The sequence below is a fragment of the Ostrea edulis genome, chromosome 9 (genome assembly GCF_947568905.1).
Source record: "Ostrea edulis chromosome 9, xbOstEdul1.1, whole genome shotgun sequence".
NCBI lineage: Eukaryota > Metazoa > Mollusca > Bivalvia > Ostreida > Ostreidae > Ostrea > Ostrea edulis.
In genome coordinates this window covers 21,732,833-21,755,192 of record NC_079172.1, presented here as the reverse complement: position 1 = coordinate 21,755,192, position 22,360 = coordinate 21,732,833, and the positions used below count along the sequence as shown (strand labels likewise).

The following is a 22,360-nucleotide window of genomic DNA, read 5'->3' as shown; positions in this document are numbered from 1 at the left end:
GTTAGATTAATTATCTAGTCAAACTTTAAAACATTTTTCTAGTGTAAAATGTTGAGATTCTGATATAAATGTTGGATATGTTAGATTATTTTATTCAGTTACTGTTAGTATGTGTTATTTTATTTAGTTACTGTTAGTATGTGAATAAAACATACTTTATTTAATGTGTATTGTCATATATCAGAATTGAGAAATCATTCTGTTATTTGAAGTATGAATATAAATCCCAAAACACATTAGATATTGAATTTATAGTACATTTTTCTTCTAATCAATCTTCCAAAAAAACCCAGAATGATTCTTCAAGTTTTCAGTTCTGTCTGTAGCACTAGTTAAAACCCCCAGTTTCCATGTGCTTTGATTGACTGGTTATTGATCCATATGCAATTGCACTGTGACACCCAACTTATAGATGTGTTATATAAACTAACGGACACTCTACAGTGGTTGGCTAAGGAACATAGGGTGCATATACTACATTTTACATCTGTTTCATGTATGAATAAGTAAACTATGTGCTTCCAAACTGTTAAGTATGAAGACAGAGATGATGCATATAATACTATTTACTCATAGTACAAAGCATAAATATACACACATGCAATTCAAACAGGATATTAATATTGCAGTACAAAGCATAAATATACACACATGCAATTAAAATAGGAGATGGGTGTGATAGTATAAAGCATAAATATACACATATACAATTTAAATAACAGATAAATTATATATTTCAGTACAAAGCGTGAATATACAAATCAAATAAAAATATCCCCAAAAATACTTTATTCATTATGAAATTTAAAAAAATAAAATATTTTGCCTACCTACTTACAAGTGGCAAAAAAATCATCTACTCTAAAAAATAAATTGACCTAGTAAAATAAAATAATTCACTTACCTACCTACCCTATGTCAAAAATTAGGATCGGAAAAGGGCAAACAAACAATATTTTAATTTAGGCCTGTTATATTCAAGGTCCGTGTTTTCCCAACTCTCAATATTATATTCCTTATAGGAATATAAGGACCCCTCCCTGCCGTAAGCTTCGAGCATTCTTGTGCGGGACGTTCAACAATATTTTACCAACAGGAAGACCACCCCTCTTTAGTCGCCCCTTACCACAAGCAAGGGTAATGAGGACCTATTTTAATCCGAATCCCCACAGGATCTGCACATAGGACTTGGCAAGTACAGTATGTCATCTTCATATGCAGACTTCTTCATGTACATAATTTAGACTTCAAAGTTTTTGTTTTATTCCCATCACTAAGAAGTCATTACTATGAGAGGGCAATGTTGGGCAAAGAATGAATTTTAAAAGCTTTCCACAAGGATACCGTCAATGCAAAAAGAGCTGATATAAGATGATAAAAAATGTATATAAACTTGAATGTACTTACTTGAAACATGGTTACATTTTTTCAGCTTTAATGTTATCTCTCTATATATCTATTTATCTCTTCGAAAGTCGCAATGTAAATCATAGATTAAAAGAAAAAAGAATACACACACAATGTGTTGTACAAATAGTATCAGTTACACGATGAAAATATCATTGATACAAACATATAGCTGTATGGTCATAATAATCATAAAAGTGTATGAAATAAACTATTTTATATACACGGCGTTAAAGCTATATGACCCGATGTTCATGTATTATTTTTGTACATAATTACTTTAAAGCAGATTAATTACTTTATAAAGTTATTAACTTTCCCTTAATTACATCCTTGAAAACATCTGCATGTAAAAGAAAACAGTGAGGATATTATTTAGAAAGTAAATATGGTGTGGTAAATATATAGATTATCCCATAAATTATACAGTGTTAAACGTCTATAAATAGACCCATGCGCGTCAGGGGAATCCCAACATGATGTATTAATTCATACGCAATTGTCTAGTTTTAAGGCTGAAAGAGCGTAAAACGACGAATTACTCAGAGGTATTTGATATTTTTATTTCTATTAAACTTATGGCACGGTACTGTTGTAAAAAAATACACAGCTTTACACAGATAAGACCACCGATGATCTGTAAGTTTGAACTGGTCACGTGACTGTCACTTGAAATGACAGAGTGACGCGGTTATTTGTAAACATCGAATTAAAATCAAATAATTTTGGTTTAAACAGGTGAAATAATGTATGATATGTCGTACAGCCTCATAACTACGTACGTGCGTACGATGATTTAATAGCGTTTTTATGAGATGGGGAAAAAAAATATTGTAATTCGGACCATACAGCTTTAAGGATACTAATTAAAAAAGGATATATGAAAGGTGAAGAGAACGAACACTGATAACCATATATCTGGACTTTATCTGAACCATTATCCATTCACTGGCAGTATTACCAACCCCACCTTGGTTTATATCTTTAAATAAATTTTCTCGCTTTCCCTTTGTCATAATGATTAATCATTTCGGCGAAGTCCACAAATTCTATTGGATGTAATCCCGTTCCTCTTTGTGTCATTTCCAACGAATATTTTGCCATTGGTTTATTAAACACAGGCTTCGGACCACTGCTACTTTTATCTTCGAAGAAAACAGTTAGAAAGTGTGTTTTGTGTTGCAGCTCTTTTAATGGGCGACTTATATTGACCTGTATAAAGTTTCCCTAACAGATGTTATATTGTGGGGTGATGTAGTCGTTTATTCAAGGAATGACTTTAATTCTGGGGCAAGTTTTACCTGTATAACCTGGTTTGGGTCAGTTTACGCTTCGCGGATTATAAAGCATAAACTGACCCAAGCCAGGTTATACTCTAGAATTAAAGTTATTCCTTATAATTTAATGCAAGAGACAAAGATCCTAACCTTCGTTTATCAAAATGTACATAAACTCGGAAAAATACAAGTCAACTGAGCCGCGCAATGATTCACTTAGCAACAACGACGAAGCGTCTAGCTATGAAGATCGCCATCTCTAATCTTGGTTCTACGGAGCCTAGCCTATTTATCAAAATATGTAGACTATGTATGCAATGCGTATTTCGCTGCCCTTTAGAGATAGAGATCGACTTTAAAGTCGCTCATCTCCGACAGATTGAGAAAATACGGGAAATTTCATTGTTTAGGCCTACCCAAAATAAATCTTCAAATATCAGAAAATGCAATAATTTGCGGCTTTTAACGCTGTGAAAACTTCTACTACATGAAAACTTACCTTTGTATGCAACGTTATCGTTACTAGTAAATCCGACACAAGAAAATATGTAAGCAAATGACAAATCGCGATCCACATGTCAATGTGTCTGTCGTCATGTGATAAGAATATGACGTCTGAATTTTTGTTTGCTTTGTTGAACGACGGATTAAGCAATGAAAGACACCCCCCCCCCCATTTCCCCAGTGAGAAATATATTTCAAAATGAACAGGGTAATGCTTACTTGGCAAATCATTAATTCGAATATAATATTTTTGTTTTAATCTATTATTCGACCATACATACAGAGAAAGATGTTTTACAACAGTGATTTGCGAATAAGTAGATGCTAATATTGACTACAAGAAAACAATATCTGTATCAAACCGAAGAAACCTATTGTACACGTTGACTTTCTATTCCACAAAAGGCTGAAAACAGTGCTGCGATGTAAATTCAGAGAGAGAAAAAAATAGTTCCGGCTCTGGTTGTCAAGAAGAGTATCCCCATATCAAACCAGGTTATACAAAAATAACCTGCGTTCCCCTTTTGGAATTTGACCAATCAGGGACAAGGATACAATAAGAATTAAATTATTTACTGATAACTTGAGCAATGGCTAGTTAGTCTCCCTGTAGGACTCTGATGGGGTTCCATTCTCCATATTTCTTGTGTTTCTTAGTCCTTCACAGTACTGTATGTAAACCGTCTTGGTGTAAGTATTTTAGGAAAAGTCAATAGTATATTCGTATACTTAGACTAGTCGTTTATATTTTCATACATTGCATAGTATATACCTAATGATATACATGCATAAATACCAAGAATAATCCATGAAATCTCAAACGTTTATTTCCAATGGAGTTTTCTGATGCACAGATGTTGGTACTAATGGTCATTGTGTGGGAGGAGTTATGAGATTGATCACTGTTCGTTATCTTCACCTTTTACTTATCCGAGCGTGTGACCACCATACTCTCACATTCATTTCATTCAACCACTGCCGATCACGGAAATTGAACTCGGGTCGCAACAGCGAGAAGTAAAAGCGCCACCTCTGCTCAACCCGGACACCCTTATACAAGCAAACCCGATACTAGTACAACAATATTCGGCATGTGATTCGAATTACGCCAATTGCAAATGCGGTTATAACTTGTATACTAATAAAGTGATGTCACAAATATTAAATTCTCCTGGGACTGTAGCTCTCTGACAAAAATATTTGGACAGATCAGAGGGTTACAGATCCACGGCGGGTGTGACCGGTCGACGGGGGATGCTTACTCCTCCTAGACACCTGATACCTCCTCTGGTGTGTCCAGGAGTCCGTGTTTGCCCAACTCTCTATTTTGTATTGCTTATAGGAGTTACGAGATTGATCACTTTTTGTTATCTTCACCTTTCATCCACCTATGGTAAAAAAAAAATCGTTTACGGTGATGAAAAAAAAATGCGCACGGTTTAGGCCTTCAATCGTTGCATTTATTCATAAATTTTTTATTTAGAAAATTCCAACACATTTTCACAATATACTTGTGTCCAAACATACCTTCGAAAACTCACGGCTTTAAATGATTTCGTTTGTTGATGTTGCAATGTTACGATGTAGGTAGCCAGTCAATTTGAACCCACTCTCTATTTTGTATTGCTTATATTGGAGTTGTAAGATTGATCACATTCACTTCACTATCTTCACCATTCATCTGTGAACTACGCTAATATATATTGTGAATGCCACGGGTCCTTGGGGATTACCTTAAAAACGGATGCCCCGTATCACGGTAGTTATGGCACGCTAAAGAACCCTCACTGCCCAATGGCCGTAAACGCCGAGCATAGGCCTAAATTTGAAGCCCTTCATCGGTATTGGTGACGTCTCCATATTATGAGTGAACTATCCTTGAGCGGGATGTTAAGCAGCACAAAATCAATATAATGGGATTTTCTCCGAAAATAATGAATTTATTTCATATTTCTGCCTTAGCGGTTACAACCTTTTTAAATATGCATTATGTATATGTGATTTCACGTCTTGGTCATGTGTGATAATAAAATCAATATATCACCGTTATAAAAATCCGAGGGACCATCTCAAGGTTTTGATTCTGCGACATTGTTTGCTCTTATAAAGCACTATATTGGTTAGAATTTTAAAGACGAATCCCTTTAATGTTGTTTGAAACTTTCTTAACCAATAAGAACTTTAAAAAAAACTATTAGGCACGTATCATGATGGAAAATGAAATCAGAAAATTGATTAGGAAACCTATCAAAGCTTTCATTTGAGAATCTATTTATAGATTAACTCCCTGACATTGAGAAAGCATATAGTTAAACCCCTTCATGATAGCTTTAATTGGCTCTTAGAGCTCCTTATCCTTAGGTTTTAGTGTGTACATCTTTTTGTTTACACGATTCTTACCTAAAACCTTTGTCAAGTCAAGACAGATCTCATTTTTGCTATGTTGAAGGCAGTGGTGTCATCATCCCTAATCAAAGTTGTAACAATAGCCTCTGTTTTCTTTGTTGATCTTAGCAGCTTCACTACCATATCTGGCTCCATTGCTATTGCGTATCCCTTCAATATTGCAATAATGACCTTGACCTATGGCGTACAATTATAACAATAAACTTTTCAAGTTGACAGTTTACAGAGTAAATTCTTGAATCATTCGATCAATAACAACTATATTTTTCATGGTTAATAGCAAATTTAACGTATTGCCATTGTATCAATATTAATTTTCAATGCGACCTTGACATCTGATCGGGTGAAACGCCCATCTTTGATTATTCAAAATTTCTCCTATTTGAAAAAAATGTCCCGTGGGGATCCGGATTAGAATAGATCCTCAATACCCCTTGCTTGTCATAAGAGGCAACTAACTGAAGCGGTCGTTCGGATGCTGCTGAACATAAGCCTAAATTATTCAGCCCCTCGCCGGCATTGGTAACGTCTCCATATGAGTGAAAAATTCTTGAGAGGGACGTTGTTCTTTAGTTTTGCCAACTTATTATGTCTCCAATTCCTCGAAGAGGGCATGTCGTTTTGTGTAAAATCGTCTTTTTACCATTTTTAATGACCTTTGACCTGACCATTTTATGTAAAGATTACTTAATACAAGTTTTGGGGCATATTTTTGGTCCGGACCATAATTTTTGTCTTTTGATATGGGCATTTGGTGTGTTGGAAAGTTTAATTTACTATACTGTTCCTTGGTGGAGTACATAGGCCTATAGATGACTGCTATGTATCGGGATTAGGTAGTACTATCATATGTAGTAAACTATACATTTTTATTTTCAAATGATGTACTATAGTGCAAATTTCTGACTATTTTCCTTGTCAATAACAGTTGTATTGTGTTCTACCACAGGTGTTTCTGGTAATGCAGCCAGATGATAGGGAACTTGACCTAAAAGTAGTAATATATACACATGAGAAAATAAAAAATCGGATATGACTAGAATATTGCTCTAAAATTATTCCAAGGTAAATAGATTTCCCCAACATTCAAACTTGATTTCCGGACCACACAATGCTGGCATATTTATGTAGACATATCTGGTGGCGCTATATACTAGCCCTTTACCTATTGCAAGTTTTGCGTTCACATCAAATATCTTGTGTTATGTTTCCTCTTCCGCACGTGTGTCCTGTCCATGGCAACACGTACCAGTGGAGAACAATCTGCATTTTACATAAGATTGCCACTTAAGCCCGATGGCAAAACACCAATTGCATCTTCAAATGAAACATGAACAGTGATTAATGACACAGATAGAGTACTTCATATTGTTTAGAAATGCACAAATGCCTGTAAAATAACTACAAAACGCGAGGAATCAAGGGGCTTTAGTTTACCAGGAAAATCAAAGTTATTTAGGGCCTATAGTATAAAAACAAATTGCAGATGCACATGATTGACCGTCAACAGAGGGTTTGGTGACGTGGCCGTGTTAACAACCATCAGCTGTTGATAATGGAGATGAATGTGAAAAGGGTTTTCTCATATTTGATATACAATTAGCACGTTTTTTGTTTTGATGCATTCTTTGCAAAACGCTGTCATTCTGGCTGTTTGTAAACAAACCGGATATCGTCTGACATCTGCCCTGGCTTTCAAGTCATAAAAACCAATATTTGATTATTTTTCATGTTCCCCGAATCAATATAAACGCTGTCATGTTTGTCCATCCGTCCGTCCGAGCTCATATCTCCTAAAGCTTTTCTCACATTGATAACAGATGTTCATTGAGAGAAGGCCTTTTGTACCAAGGTCTTTCAATGTCATTTTAGAAAGGTCAAGGTAACTCATATCATAATAAAAAGCCCTTATTTCAACAGTTTTATGATATCGAAGTTCCCATATCATAAACCTTTCATCAAAAATTAATCACAAATATTTCTTGAGACGGACTTTTGGACTAAGGTCATTTTGGAAAGGTCATTCGAAACATAAACCTTATATAAGTAAGAGGTTCTTTATTTAAAGTTTTTGAACAGGTATTGATACATCACGCAAATAAGTAATAGGCAAATGGCTTTCAGGCAAAGGTCACTCGATGTCATTTTCTTAAGGGCAAGGTCACTCAACATATACCATATATACGAAAAAAATTCATTTTTAATATTTCAACAGTTATTGATCATTTGGACCAAGGGCATATTGGAAAGGTCAAGTTCACTCAGAACATATACCGTGTGTGAGGAAAAATTGCCTTATTTTCAGTGTTTGATCATCTACCACACAGACAAGTTATGGGGAAATGGCTTTCAGACAAAGGTCACTCAAGGACATTTTTAAAAAAAAAAGTTAAGGTCACTTATTATAGTCCTATATGAAAAAAAACCTTCATTTCAGCAGTTATTGATCATAGTGCGAGTCATTCCTTATTTGAAGCAGTTCATTGGTTAGATGTATTTCGGGGAGCATCCATCAGATTTTCTGATATTCTTGTTTTTATTAACTGTAGAATTTAATATATTTGAACATAAATTAACAGTCTATTATATTTGAATATATATTAACAGTCTATTATGTTTTAATTTTCTTTAAATCGTAATTGTTAAAATATCACATTCGAATCGTACTCGACCTCCAAAAAAGTTAAGAAAATCAAGCTCATTTTAGTGTTTATTACCAAGGCAAATTTTACAGGTAAATATTGACCATGATTGAGGAGCGAACGCGCCGAATACACCTAGCCTTATTTTATCTTTAGAAAAATTATATAATTTTTCACAAAGTAGTCTTATGCTTGATTGTATCATTTCTTGTACTCTGCATTTCTTTTATTGTGTGAGATTTGTATAATTTAAAACAGCAATATATAAATAAATGTTTATTCGGTATATACATACATGTACATACATAGATACCAAGGATAACCCATGAAAGCTCGAAAGCTTATTTCCAATAGGGTCCTTTATATACTCGAGTTTGCGTTAGGAGATCATTTATGTGGGAGGAAACCGGAGTACCCGGAGGAAACCCACGTGTCCGAGCGGGCAACCGCCACAACCACTACCGAACACGGTGATCGAACTCGGATCACAGCGATGAGAAACAAGAGCGCCACCCGGACTGAGTTCATGACTGTTCATCTAATATTCGCCGCATCTGTTTACAAGGGATCGAAATTATTTTCTGTATTAAAAAAAGTATCTGTCCTCTCATCCAAAATTTTCTGTATTAAAAATAATTATCTGCCCGCTCATCCAAAACCGTCCGATAATAGATTTTTCATTCAAATACACAAGCGATTTAGACATCACGTGGTGACTGAACTAATGGTAGAAAGCTGTACATGTTGAAGACACTAAGTAGAAGCGAAAATGCCCATTTTTATATGCCCTGGAGGACGACCCAGCGAGGTGTTCCTAACACAAGAACAGAACACGAAGCCAAGGGTTAGTTGTTCGATGGGAAAATAAAGACATCTTTGTTTACAGATGATCCTTAATATTTTGAATATGAAGAATATGACAATTAAAGAAAAGCGATACGAATGAAATTTCAAGGGGACCGGTGGGGGACATGTATATGCATTGCCGTGCAATACTTGATTGATTGATTGAGGTTTTACGCAGTTTTTGGTAATATTTCAGCCATTTTACGGCGGTCGTGCAATACTGACAGAATGGTTTTTAAAGCATGATCACGGTTAGCCACTTATACGAATGAAATTTTCATGTGAGCTATCAAATACTTCCTACCTGATTTCCTAAGAATCTAAGTTCCTATGTTTTGTTTAGATTTCAGAATTTTACTTTCGCTTTTCGTGTACTCTTTACTATCAATTTCACGTGTAGGGGGTATCTAATGGATCTTTAAAAAATACCCCCAAAAAGTTACTACACTCCGAATATGAACACAAGGCCGCTGTGACAGTGAGATTTAAAGTGAGAGCGAGGAAACTAATTAAAGACAGAAAACGTGGATGCTGGGTTAATTATCAAGTAAATAAGAATTTATTTTATCGTTTTTAAGTAGTACATGCATAATATGGACCTATTGATCCCATTGAGGTATGGTAAACTTGACATGAACTCCAAAGTCCCAGCTGTCAACAACCCTGTATTAGCACAATAAGTGTAAAATAAACCAAACAAATTTTTTATTGCTTAAATTACTTCATTTGTTAAGAAATTGATTTCATATTTATAGAACACATAAAATAAGAATACCATGGGGGAAAATCGATATTAGCGCACAACTTCCTTTACTTTTTTTCCGTTTAGATCCTAGTTATATCTCTAGAGAGTCAAAATCAAATGCGATTAATTTTGTGAGAATTTTTACCAAGGAGAGCACACATTTTTATCCTACAGGATCTTTCTACACACTGAAAACACCCTGTATCTCCAACAAAATTAGAAAATATAGATAAATATTTTATGCATGTACGACAGTATTAAAGATTGATCGATGATTAGGTGATTTATTGGCGAAAATGCAATGTATAGACTCACGTTTCCTAAAACGGAAGTGCGCTGTAGGGAAGGCGTGGTTTTAAATGATTTGTTGTAAATTTCATTGGAAAATACTCTTCCCTTTTGATCGAATGCAAAATTTGCAAGATTGCACACAAACACACAGAGGTAAGGATTGATCAACCTTAAACAAGAAGCAATCAATGCCTAATTATTTAGTGGATAATGCTTGACTGGAGGTCACCACATTTCAAATACATACCTTCCCAGGAGCATTCTTTCATTCTGTTCTTAGGGCTTTGCTTTTAACACAATGATCGAAGTACGCAAATTCAGTTACATTAATTTACAGCTGTGGAAATAAAAGCCGTGAATCCATTAGTGAATACATTGATAACTAATAAAACACCGGAAGCGAGGACCGCGCCTTACAAATGAGCATCCCCCAAAGTGAGCAAGACATTTATGAACATTGATGGATGAGGAGTTCTTCAAGGCTGGAAATCTATTTCGACGCTGTTCATGAACTTTTAAAGTTTAGGATTTCATATCATTGGCCATCTTACGGACTATTATATTGCCTTAGCCATAAAACGATGTCAATGAGTATTTTCTTAAAGGGGATCTATGCAGCACAACTAGCCATCTGCTACTCAGAAATTTAACTGGTGAATAACATACCGGAAAATGGACTTAAAAATCCAATATTGTCCGGTTTCATTGATTTTCCCTTGTACGTCTTCTATAATCTTGACGTCAGACTTTTAATAACACTTTCTAGAAGGACCATGCTGAGAAATGAGCAAATGACGACAAGTGTATCGAAAGTTAAATGAGTATCTGCCAGAGTAATTACCGTGTAATCTTTCTTTATTGTTTGTTTACTTTCACTTGACCTTGTTTTCAGAAAGTGTTCAGGATTATATATTCAAACACACTGACATATCTGAATTTGAGTGTATATACACATTGTATTTCATTGCGTGGCAAAATTATCTCCAGTGAACGAGGGTAAGTCGAGTTTAAAACATTTTTAAAAAGTTTTTCGAGGATTAATTATCTTTTCAAAACATAGTTTGATTCCGGGAAAGCGATGATGTTAATTTTAATGCACACGATATTAAATTTTTTATTACAAGAGTAGTGTTGTTTTTCAAAATGGTTGTATTTTAAAAATGATCGGATTCAGGTTTATTATTTAAATTGCAATTAATGTAAACTTTAACAGTGTAAATTTTAACAGTACGTCAGAGTGCATGAATGAATTGACAAGGAACATGAAGGATAAGGACTCCCATTTTCATATAAATTTCATAATAACCGTGGAACCTAGTAAAACTTTGAATAAAAGGTGAAAATAACGAACACTGGTCTATCTCATAACTCCTATAAGCAATACAAAATATGATAGTGATAATATAAAATCACTATCATGAATGTAATTGTCTAAAGTCATAAAATATTGTCACAAATGTTTTAGCAAATCTATGATTTCATAAGAAACCTTGGCATAGAGTATGTCCCCTTAAACCTTGCATACGTTTTGCTTTTGGAAAATATTGAACACGCGTTTAACAATATACTGTACATGTAGATTATTTTCATACTAAATATGCACATATGTGATCATTTATGATTCTGTTACATTGCATATAAACGGTGGGTGTTTCCGGTCCACAGGGGATGCTTAATCCTCCTAGGCATCTGATCCCACCTCTGGTGTCTCCAGAGGTTTGTATTTGTCCTACTCTTGTATTCGTTATAGGAATTATGAAAATGTTCACTGTTTGTAATCTCCACTTGTTTCATCTGAATGGCGAAGTGGAGTTTGGTCGCCATTGAAGGAGGCAGTGTGTCGCTGATTTTATCATTATTTAGAGCTTTATTGAAACAAGACATTGCGATTTATTTCGGTAACAGTACTTGATTGAATTATCGTTCGGCGTAAAGGCTTTAAATCAAATAAAGGTTTGCAGATTGCCCGTATATTCAATTAATGACAGAACTTTTCCTGAATACTGTCTAAAAGAACATTGACTATCATGATGTTGATGGCGCAATAATTTGATGAACAATGGTAATAATTGTTGCTTGTTAACTGCGAAAATCTTCACCCCACCTATGGATACCTTTATATCACTATAGTCATTCAGGTGACGTACATGTATAGCTATTTCTTTTCCTTCGTCGTCATTCAGACATTGGATATTACATACATTTTTTTAACTGGGCGAAAGAACAGCAGGAAGCGTGGTGTTGTTAAAATGTTTGTCTTGAACATGCATGTTGTGTTCGTAATGTAACACACCCAGAAAATTTAGATAAGGTGCATGAATTATAAATTCACCATTCGTTTCTAACATGACACTGTATCATGAAAGTCAAAGTGAATGTCGAGACTGCGTTTTGTATTACGGTCCTGTATGTTTCATATCCTAACACCTGTTCAAGAACATCTCGACACCCCCAAGGGATTGGAGTGCTGTATAATAACTCACAATATCAAGAAATGATGTATATAATTAAAGGTGAAGTTTCTCTCTCTTCCAATATCAGGTAGTTATGGTCCGTTCTTACAAACCATTTGAATTACAGTAATTATTAGAATGATAGCTGTTCGTTATCTCACTTTAACTTCTCATAAATCATGAATACCGAAGAGGGCAGTAGCTTAGCAAATTTCTCTGTTATCCATAATACACTCGATAAAATATCATTTCACCGAAACACAGACCATGCGCTACACATCCAAATCTTATTTTTGCTGTTACAACAAAATGAAGAAATGGAATTCATGTACATATACTTAATCACTTTGTTTCAAATTTTATATTTGATAGGTATGCCTGGAATTGAAAAAAATAAAACAAAGTCATAAATCCTATAAGGAATACTAAATTAAGACCAGGCTCCGGGATCATGAAACTGTCTTAAAGTTATTGCTGATTTAAATGGATCACAAAACGAACTTAAGCAAATCTTAACTAAGATTGTCTTAACTTAAGTCTAAGTCTAGAATCTTAAATTGCTATGACAACAAGGAACTCTTTTGCATAGAGGTAACAATAGGATAATAAAAATTAATGACTCAAACAACATAGTCAGTGTCGGAAACGTCTAGTTTATGATCACTAATGCCGACGCAGGCACATACATGTAGCAACACCCCCCCACCCCTTTCTATCAAAAAGAAACTTTTTTCATTATTACATACATGAACATACAAAGTTTGATGTATTGACCCCGTCGCCTACCTCTTTTTAAAAGTAGTAATGAATGAAAGTCGAAATGTAAGTGATTGAAGCGATAATTTTATTAAATTCAATGCCTTTATTTATTTTGTCGACTGCGTGCGTTGCAAAGAAGGATAACTCTAATTAATTTCAAATTCGGGTTCGGACTGCACATTATTCGTGTGCAAAATGCAGACTGCAAGTAATGATTGTTTTCTTTTTCCACATTGTCAACAAACTCAGTCAGGTAAATACATGTACTTTTGTATTCGTAACTTTTTAGTGAAACGGTCACACGTGTACGCGCTACTTTCACGTTTACATCTACTTTACGAACTACGATCAGGTAGTGAAACGGACAATCAGGCGATTAATCCTACGATATTTTGATCAAATAAGAAGTCATATTTATGCCTATATATTTGAATACACCCGCTCTTAATTTTTCCGGGCTAGCGGTGTTACTTCTCGATTACAGGGATTTGACTTCTTTTCCTGTAAACAAACTTTTTACGTGAATACTTTGCTTATAGGAAAACAATTTTTTCATTATATGATTTTCAACGTCAAGACCCTGTGTTTTAGATTTACTGACGGACTATTTTTTCTTAAACAAATGATTTGTCCGCTTCTTAGTCGGGACAGACGTCTTCAACGACGGGCATCACGCTCATTTTCTCTAACTCTCCTCAAAAATGCAACCAGCGCGGCCATTTTGAACGAACTTAGTTACAGTCATAGAAAGTTAAGACAGCTCTAAGGCAGTCTTAAAATTTAAGACAAAATACCAATCTTAAGTCCAAGTGATTTTTTTGTGATCCACTTTAAAGGCTGGGAGTAACCTAGAAATTTACACCCCTACATCAATTAAGCATATATGGCAAGAGGGCAGGGCTTAGCAGTGTTATCAGAATAAGCAGCAGTCTGATGCTTGGCTCTACACGTGCTCTGTAGCAGACGATATTTTGAACAGGGAGACTGGCATGATTTATCAAAATAAACTGAAGTTTTCCCGCATTTTTCTACCACTCTGCTTGATCTGTGAGGCACTGAAAGGATATGTTTTTACTTTAGCAAAACTTCACCCTAGGAACTACAAAATGAATTCATCATTGTTTTATCCATGTCTTTTAAAACATGTAGTTTTTTTGATAATATACACAAATATTGGTATATTTGATATACTAATACTTATGATTTTCCTCTTGGTACCTTTCAATTATGAGAAGAATTTGGGGGGAAATTGTAGCTGTGCAATGGAGGACATGTGCATTGAAGGATTATTAAGAAACACTTTGTCCATTATGATATTTGGAGACCTACTATCTGTGATTGTCTCTTTTGACATTGTAATGTCCACACGTAAGAGTCCAGATTGAGAGTAATTTTAGAGTGATGGTTGAACAATTGGACATATTTGTCATCATTGATGAGAGACAATGGGAGTTACACAACTGACCTAGGAGATTGTTGCTTAATCAGACAAACACCATGCTTGACATTTTTCGAGAAAAGGTACCAGCAATCCTGCAAAACTCTGAAACAGCGATCAGACTGAACAGTCCTAATGAGTTGTTTTTATAAAGTTAACCAATTTATTTTAAAGGAATGTGATTATATATAATTAAAAAATAAAATCTGGATTTACCAATGATATATGAGTAAGTACTTTTTTTCCACGTTGTACAGTAATTTGATTACATGTTTCCTTTGGTGCAATCCCTCTTATCTAGAACTAGACAAGCATGCTCGTGCAATATGTGAGTCAACATCCGGTGTAAACAATAACAAAAGATAATCACACCCACAAACTGCCAATCTCTAGTTTGAAATACAAATTTAGCCCTGCTTCAGATTTTTGAGGCCAAAATTAAAACTTCATGAGAATTTATATCTAAAATAGATATGGCCAATATATGCACAGTTATGAGGGGAACCATTTTACAATTTCAGTACAACAGCTTAATCTTTATTTTTGCAAAATAAGTGCTGCAATCTGAATGTGACCAGAAAATTCATATACAATGTATTCCACCATTTTCACCGATTGGCTGCTTTTATACCCAACTGCTGGCCTTTAAGACTAGTCTTAATATTTAAGTGCAACTTTATTGATTTAAGACAATCTTAAAGTTTAAGACAGTTTCATGATCCCGGAGCCAGGACAAACAAGGACTTCTGGGAACACGAGGGTTGGGATCAGGTGCCCAGGATTAGAAGCACCCCTTCTGACCGGTCACACCCGCCGTGAGCCTCTGATGTTGATCTGAGTAATACGTAGTCAAAATCAAAATGTAACGGTCGGCATCACGATATTTGGCCTAATGACAAGTTGTATTTCGAAATAAGATCATTATTATGATAAAGACCACAGAATTTGCGAAAGGTTTATTTAAAACGAGTTGTTGAAACCCCTGTAACATCAACGTATTTGTCAGTAGCCTACTGCTGTTTAAAACACTGACCATGCGCTGATCATGCTCTCAGTAGAGACTTTAAACTCCTTATGTAGGTGATATATGTAATTAAATAAAGGAAAGATGACGATGAAGGAGCTGAAATCATGCTGTTTGTCATACAGTCGAGTTCCTAGGAAATTCACAAGACATTTCCTTTCCTCGGGGATTTGAGTTATGACTTAATGTGGGTCCGTACTCCTTTAATGCGTGAAATATCTGAGATTTCAAAAATGATTCCTACTCCTGTTTGTATGCAAAAAAAATCTCTAATGATATTAACTACAACCAATGTGGCGTCATTTAATGTATATGCAATACGCAATTTTCGAGATATCAGCTCTCAAGATGGCTTTCAAACATTTCGGTTGAGCATCACTGAAGAGACATTATTTGTCGAAATGTGCATCAAAATTGGTACCGTATAAGTTTTACATACATACAGTATAGACTGGCTATGTAAATAAGGATAAAAGTTCTGAAGGCGTAAATGTTGTTTATATAAGCCACTGCTATACTTTAAACTGACAATATCAAAAACAATTTGTCTAAATTAGGCCATTAAATTAAATATGAAATTATAATTTATTTCCTCTTCTACATGAGTGATACTCTTATCAAAGAAAGATGGTGATTATCGATTATTGTTTGAGCTATTTTATTATCAAATACTCTTAAATTAACTAAATTTGTATGTCCCTGCAATGCGGGGTTGCATGAAGTCTGGTAATCATTCTTTAGGCAATATATGAACGCAGCGATAAGCATTTGTACCAACCGCGTGAACACGAAAACATATTTTGCACCTCACCGTGCGCAAGAGTTCAACAAAGGGAAATAACTATTGGGTAACTCGAAAATTGCGTATATGACGCCACAAAGGACAAGTCATGTCCAACGCATCCTTGATTTATGACTTCAACTGCCGGACGCTAATTGGCGAAGAAACAATAACTATTTATGTTAAACATCATAGGTTTGATGCTGCATCGGGATCGAGAATCATCAAACCCGGGACTTTCGGTTACGAAATAAGCCCTCAGCCACAAGACTAAAGCGACAATGCTGTTTTGTTTCATTGCTAAGAATGAAATGAAAAACTACAAATAAACCACCTTTGATCTATTATCATAAAGGTGTGTAAATTTAAGATACTGTACCATGTATTTTGCTGTAGTTTCAACCTGTTTGACAAGAAAGACCTTTATATAGATGTGGACCCATTTGGATACGATATAACAAGGTTAATGTCAATGAGGACACATGTATTGCATACAAGTAATATTCATCTTGGATGATGATGTAATATCTATAGAAGCCCACCCCCTTTCTTTATTATAGACCTTTATATCTAAATACCATATGTTTGACCATTGTTTTGAAATGAGATAATCTAGAAAACACGAAGAATAGAAATTTCAATGCCTTTGCATAGTCTATACTAGGAGATACGTGTTTTGTGTGTTGTGTCTTTTATAAAATCTTTAGCAATTGTGATAATAGCCCTTTCCTCATAAATGCGAGGCACTTGTGAACAGTATGCGTATGAATAATGATAAATATATAATAGTGGGTATATTTTAATGACTGTGAATTCGATAGCAGAGTGTAAAACTATTAACAGTATTGCACTACATGAAGTAGGCCGGCGTAAAGCTCTGCAGCCCATGTCCTCATGTATTTTCAAATATGGAATTTATTTATTAGATGTCAGTATGGTGTATATACGTTTAATTCAACATCTCTGCACTAAAGTACATGTTTTAAAACCCGCCTGTCACAATCCATCGCTTTACACATACAATCTATACTTATATATAGATGTAGATAGGATGTATGGATAAGTAGGATTTGATAGAAAGAAAGAAAAACAGCTGTCATTTAACATTGTTATGTTTATTGCAGAACAATGATATGAACCGGAGCCTTCAATATGGAGAATTCCACGTGCCACAGCGACGTCGCCTACAAGACGCATGTAGAGAACATCGCAGCGGAGCAGATCTGGATCTATGTGTCACCTGTTCTGATAGTTGTGGGCACTATCGCAAATACGCTCTCGATCATCGTGTTGCTGCACAAACGAATGCGCACATCAACAACCATGTTCTATTTGACCGTTCTTTCGTTTGGCGATATGATGGTACTATACACAGGTTTACTTCGATACTGGATTAAATCAGCGTTCGACAAAGATATTCGTCTGATATCGCAGTTTTCCTGCAAGATTCATGCTTTTTTGGTGTATTTTTCCCTAGATTTTACAACATGGGTTTTAGTAGCGGTGACAATAGATCGGTGTGTATTTGTATGCCTTCCTTTTAAGGCCAAGCGACTCTGCACCTTAACTCATGCTAGAATGGTAGTGGTGTGTATAGGTCTTATAATGACAGCTCTGAATTTTCACTTGTTCTGGGGTGTGTCACATGAGATGCAGCTTGGAGAACTATCTTGCACGCACGCGAACGACTTCACCGAATTCGCCTGGCCCTGGATAGATTTCTGTGTGTTTAGTATAATTCCATTTACTATCATGATCATAGCAAACATACTTATTATCAGACATCTATTTATGGCACACAAGCGTGTGGCTTCCCATCACCACGAAACATCCCATTCGGAACAATGCCAAAGCGTCATAAATCATTCCAATGGAAACGGTGTGCGAACAAAGCAAAGAAAGGTTCCGAGTATCACTACCATGTTGCTGACGACAAACTGTGTGTTTTTGGCGTTAACTTTGCCAATTGTAATCTACTTAATTGTTTATCCGTACGTACTCTATGATGCCACAGATCACGTGACTGCAGTTTTGAAGTTGCTATGGGCAATCGCGAATATGTTTCAATATGCGAATAACACCATTCATTTCTTTCTGTATTGTTTAACTGGACCTCGTTTCCGTCGTGAACTATTTAAAGTGTTTAAAATAAAGTCTAGATCATCTCACGAGTTAACAACGACCATGGAAATGCACTGATTAAAACTGAAACTAGAATACACATTTTTGTAGAGTATTCTGAGTTCAAAAGCTGTGAAGAACAAAGAAAATAGATCTGTATAGAATAATTGTTGTTACGAAATATGACATACACGTGTACATAATTAATAGTGTAAATCTTCTTCTTTTTTTTTTTTTTATATATTTCGCGTGGATATAATACTGTATTTGGGACACATGTACAACTCTCGTAAATCATTGTATATTACTCAAGTCCTCTGTATGTAAGAGGTTGTTCGCTAAAACCATATTTTCGCTATGGCTGGTCTCGTGCAGTTGCGCGAAGATAATGTTTTCGCAAATAAAATATGATTTGCAGTATTTCATACAAAGGTAATTGATTGCAGTATGTTTAGGTTGTTTATTATGAGTAAACCGGATATAAACAGCGGAAGTATGGTATGATTATGCGTGTAATGTAACTCCGTACTCAAACAATCATTGTATTTCTTATACATTTTCTATATTGTGAAATATACGGGTTTTATGATAAGTTGAAAGATCATTTCTTCTGTACAGAAATAAACTACATTGATACAACATAGTTGTATAAATAAAATATTGGTAAATGTTGATGTTGAAGACTATCAATTTCTATGTATTGTGTAAATCTGTGATTTAACTCCTTATTTGACAAATTGTAATGGAAATCGTATGGAGGAATATCATATAGTAATGCTGACTTCCTTTTGAAACATGAATAAAAATATAAATACATGTACGTAATATAGAGGTTGTCCACGAACTTTACGAACAACCCTCGAATATATTCTTTTCCAACTTAATTGCCTAGCTTGGTACATGTAGATCGACAGATTATCCTGTCCGTCCATTGCTAATTTGGAGATGTGGGCATGAGTCTAACAAAGGTGTTGTTTTATTTTTTCAGATTACTTACTACTAAAACTGTATTTTTGACCTAAGAAGGTAAATTTGAATGTTTTGAATTCACAATATTGGTGTACACGTCCTCCACTTTCCATCCAAATCATAGTTATCCGATGCGTTATTCATCCGTAAATCGCACGATCTCTTTGATCGCATTTCATCTTTAAAAAATTTAAGGAACTGCCGTGTGTTCCTTCAGACTACATGAAGAAATATCATCAACATAGTTATTTGGATTTAATGGTTTTACAGAGGGAATGTGGGAAATGAGATGTTCTTGTCATCACGAGGTTCCTTTGATGTCTTTCGTGTGCCATATCAAGCCTCTTTAAAAAGATAAATCACATTACAAAACGTTTCCTGCCATCAAAGTACTCTAATAAGCTTTGATGGCCATTAATCATAGGATCATTTTTGTGGAAGCGAGTTCCGTTGAGTTGCAACTCAAAAAATCTTGATACTTTCCAATAATTCATAGAGTTGAATTCTCAGTTGTTTGTAATTATGAAACATTCCGTAAATGACATGGTATAATGAAGAAAAGAATTTAACATTTATTCAAAGGGTAATGATTTATGTTCTCCTTTGAAATCGCTAATTACATGCAAATCCTTAAAAATACGACTGTGTACAAATGAGGTTTGCTTTAATCGATTTTCTATAAGAGGATACGGTATGACTTTTTCGCTGACCAATTAATAATGATAAATTGAACACATGAGAATACGATGTTGTTGCATTATATACATGAAAGGTAAAGATAACGAACAGTGATCAATCTCATACCTCATATAAGCAATACAAAATAAAAACACAGCGATCAGCCGTGTTATTTATTTCATAGTGAAATATTCATCCTCAGGGGTCAAACGTGGTAGTGATTATCTAAAATCTATAGTTATGTTTTATTTTATTATAATATTAGTACTCCTTCCCCAAACAATGAACATTCTTGCGGTATTTTATTCATATTTCTAATTACATCACGCATACACACTGAATTTAAAACCTTTAATATGACCACTAAAGCATCATGAAAGTAACCAAGTTGATGGCTTTGAGTTACAGTCAGTCGTATTTGATACCACTTGGCAGACAGCGTGGTTAAGATCAGACGGTGTTTCCTGACTCAAGGTCATTTGTACTCAAACTCAACAAGTTGGAAGGAGATGCCTATCAATCTCTCAAAATATGAGAAAACACGCCAATGCAAGTTTGTTTTACACAAAGACGTTGATCCAATATGAACGTTTTGGTAATCATTGTTATCTACATCCCGAATTCTGCAATTTTAGTTAAGTCTGCATCTCGAATTCTGCAAGTTTAGTTAAGTCTGCGTCCAGATTTCTATGATGGAAAAATAAAGATAACGAACAGTGATCAATCTCATAACTCCTATAAATAATACAAAATTAAGAGTAGGTCAAACATGGGCCCCTGGATATACCAAAGGTTGTATCAGGTGCAATTTAAATTTACAATAATTAACTTTTCGGATATGGCCCCGGTATGGATTGAAGCATATAAACACCTTTGTGTTATTTGAAAATGTGTTCAGGCCAGTATCATCTATATACGGTAGTGACGTATTTTTAAAAGAGATGATTGTTTTAACCGTCGGCACCTTACTCTCTCCTGCATACCTTCCGTCATCCTCCCTACAGTTACCGATATCACTCGCTAGTTACGTATACCCGAGATCCAAAGGGTTTTAACTATTATTGTTACAGCTGCAGCGCCGTTGGGCAATGTTACATTGCACGTTGGTGTTTTGGGTTCCATTATACGGCATTCCGGGATTATTCTCGTATTTATTTAAAACATTGACAAGAATCATGGATAATGTTTACACTTATTAATAGTACTAACATGTTTTAGATAGGCCTTCAAGATTAACATTAGTTATTGCAAACGGTGGCGAATCACGTGACTTTGGCATGTCCTATTACCCGGACAAATGACGAAGAAAGTCAACACAAGGGCAAATTCAAACGAGTAAGTAACACCTCTATCAATATTGAATTGTCACATAACTTATATCAACATTTGAAGAATTTTCGCAGGAACAAATCTATACTAAAATGGTAGTTCTACGTGCGGTAGAAGCAGAGAACAAATGTTAATAATAAGTTATGTGACAATTCGTTATTGAATTAGGTGTTACTTATTCTTCTGAATTTTCCCTTGTGTTGACTTTCGTCGTCATTTTTTTTCGGGTAATATGTCACGCCAAAGTCACGTGATTCGCCACCATGATTGCAGCTAGTCTAGAGATTTTAACATCATTCGCAAGAAATGATTGATTGTAATATGTTTAACATCCCTCTCTAGAATTTCTCACTCATACCAAAACCGCCGGTGAGGGACTTCCAACTTTAGAGTTTTGCTCGGCCCTTACGGCCATTGAGCAGTGAGGGTTCTTTAGCGTGCAACACTTACTGTGACATGGGACATCCGTTTTAAGGTCATCTCCGAGGACCCGTAACATTCACACTTGATGCCGAGCATTTGGTGATGGAACTGTCACTACCTGTTTTAACGACTTAGGTCTGTCGCGGCCGGGATGTAAACCCCGACCTTCCGCTTGCGGGGCGAACGCTCTACCTTTAGATCATCGCGGCGGTTAATTCCCAATAAAACATCGGGCTGTTGGTTGCATTTGTATAATCGATTGATATA

The 22,360-nt window shown here is 35.2% G+C and overlaps 1 protein-coding gene across 1 annotated transcript; it reads left to right on the top strand.

Annotated features, from left to right (window-relative positions):
* The first annotated feature begins 10,429 nt into the window (after positions 1–10,429).
* LOC125682864 (FMRFamide receptor-like) lies at positions 10,430–19,367 on the top strand. The gene is made up of 2 exons (XM_048923452.2): positions 10,430–11,114; positions 17,698–19,367. Exon 2 carries the CDS (start codon positions 17,726–17,728, stop codon positions 18,770–18,772), a length of 1,047 nt encoding a protein of 348 aa, XP_048779409.2. The 5' UTR covers positions 10,430–11,114; positions 17,698–17,725; the 3' UTR covers positions 18,773–19,367.
* The last annotated feature ends 2,993 nt before the right edge of the window (positions 19,368–22,360 follow it).

What these genes read in the sequence shown, in the direction of transcription:
- LOC125682864 (XM_048923452.2), top strand. Translation starts at nt 17,726, where the DNA reads ATGGAGAATTCCACGTGCCACAGCGACGTCGCCTACAAGACGCATGTA.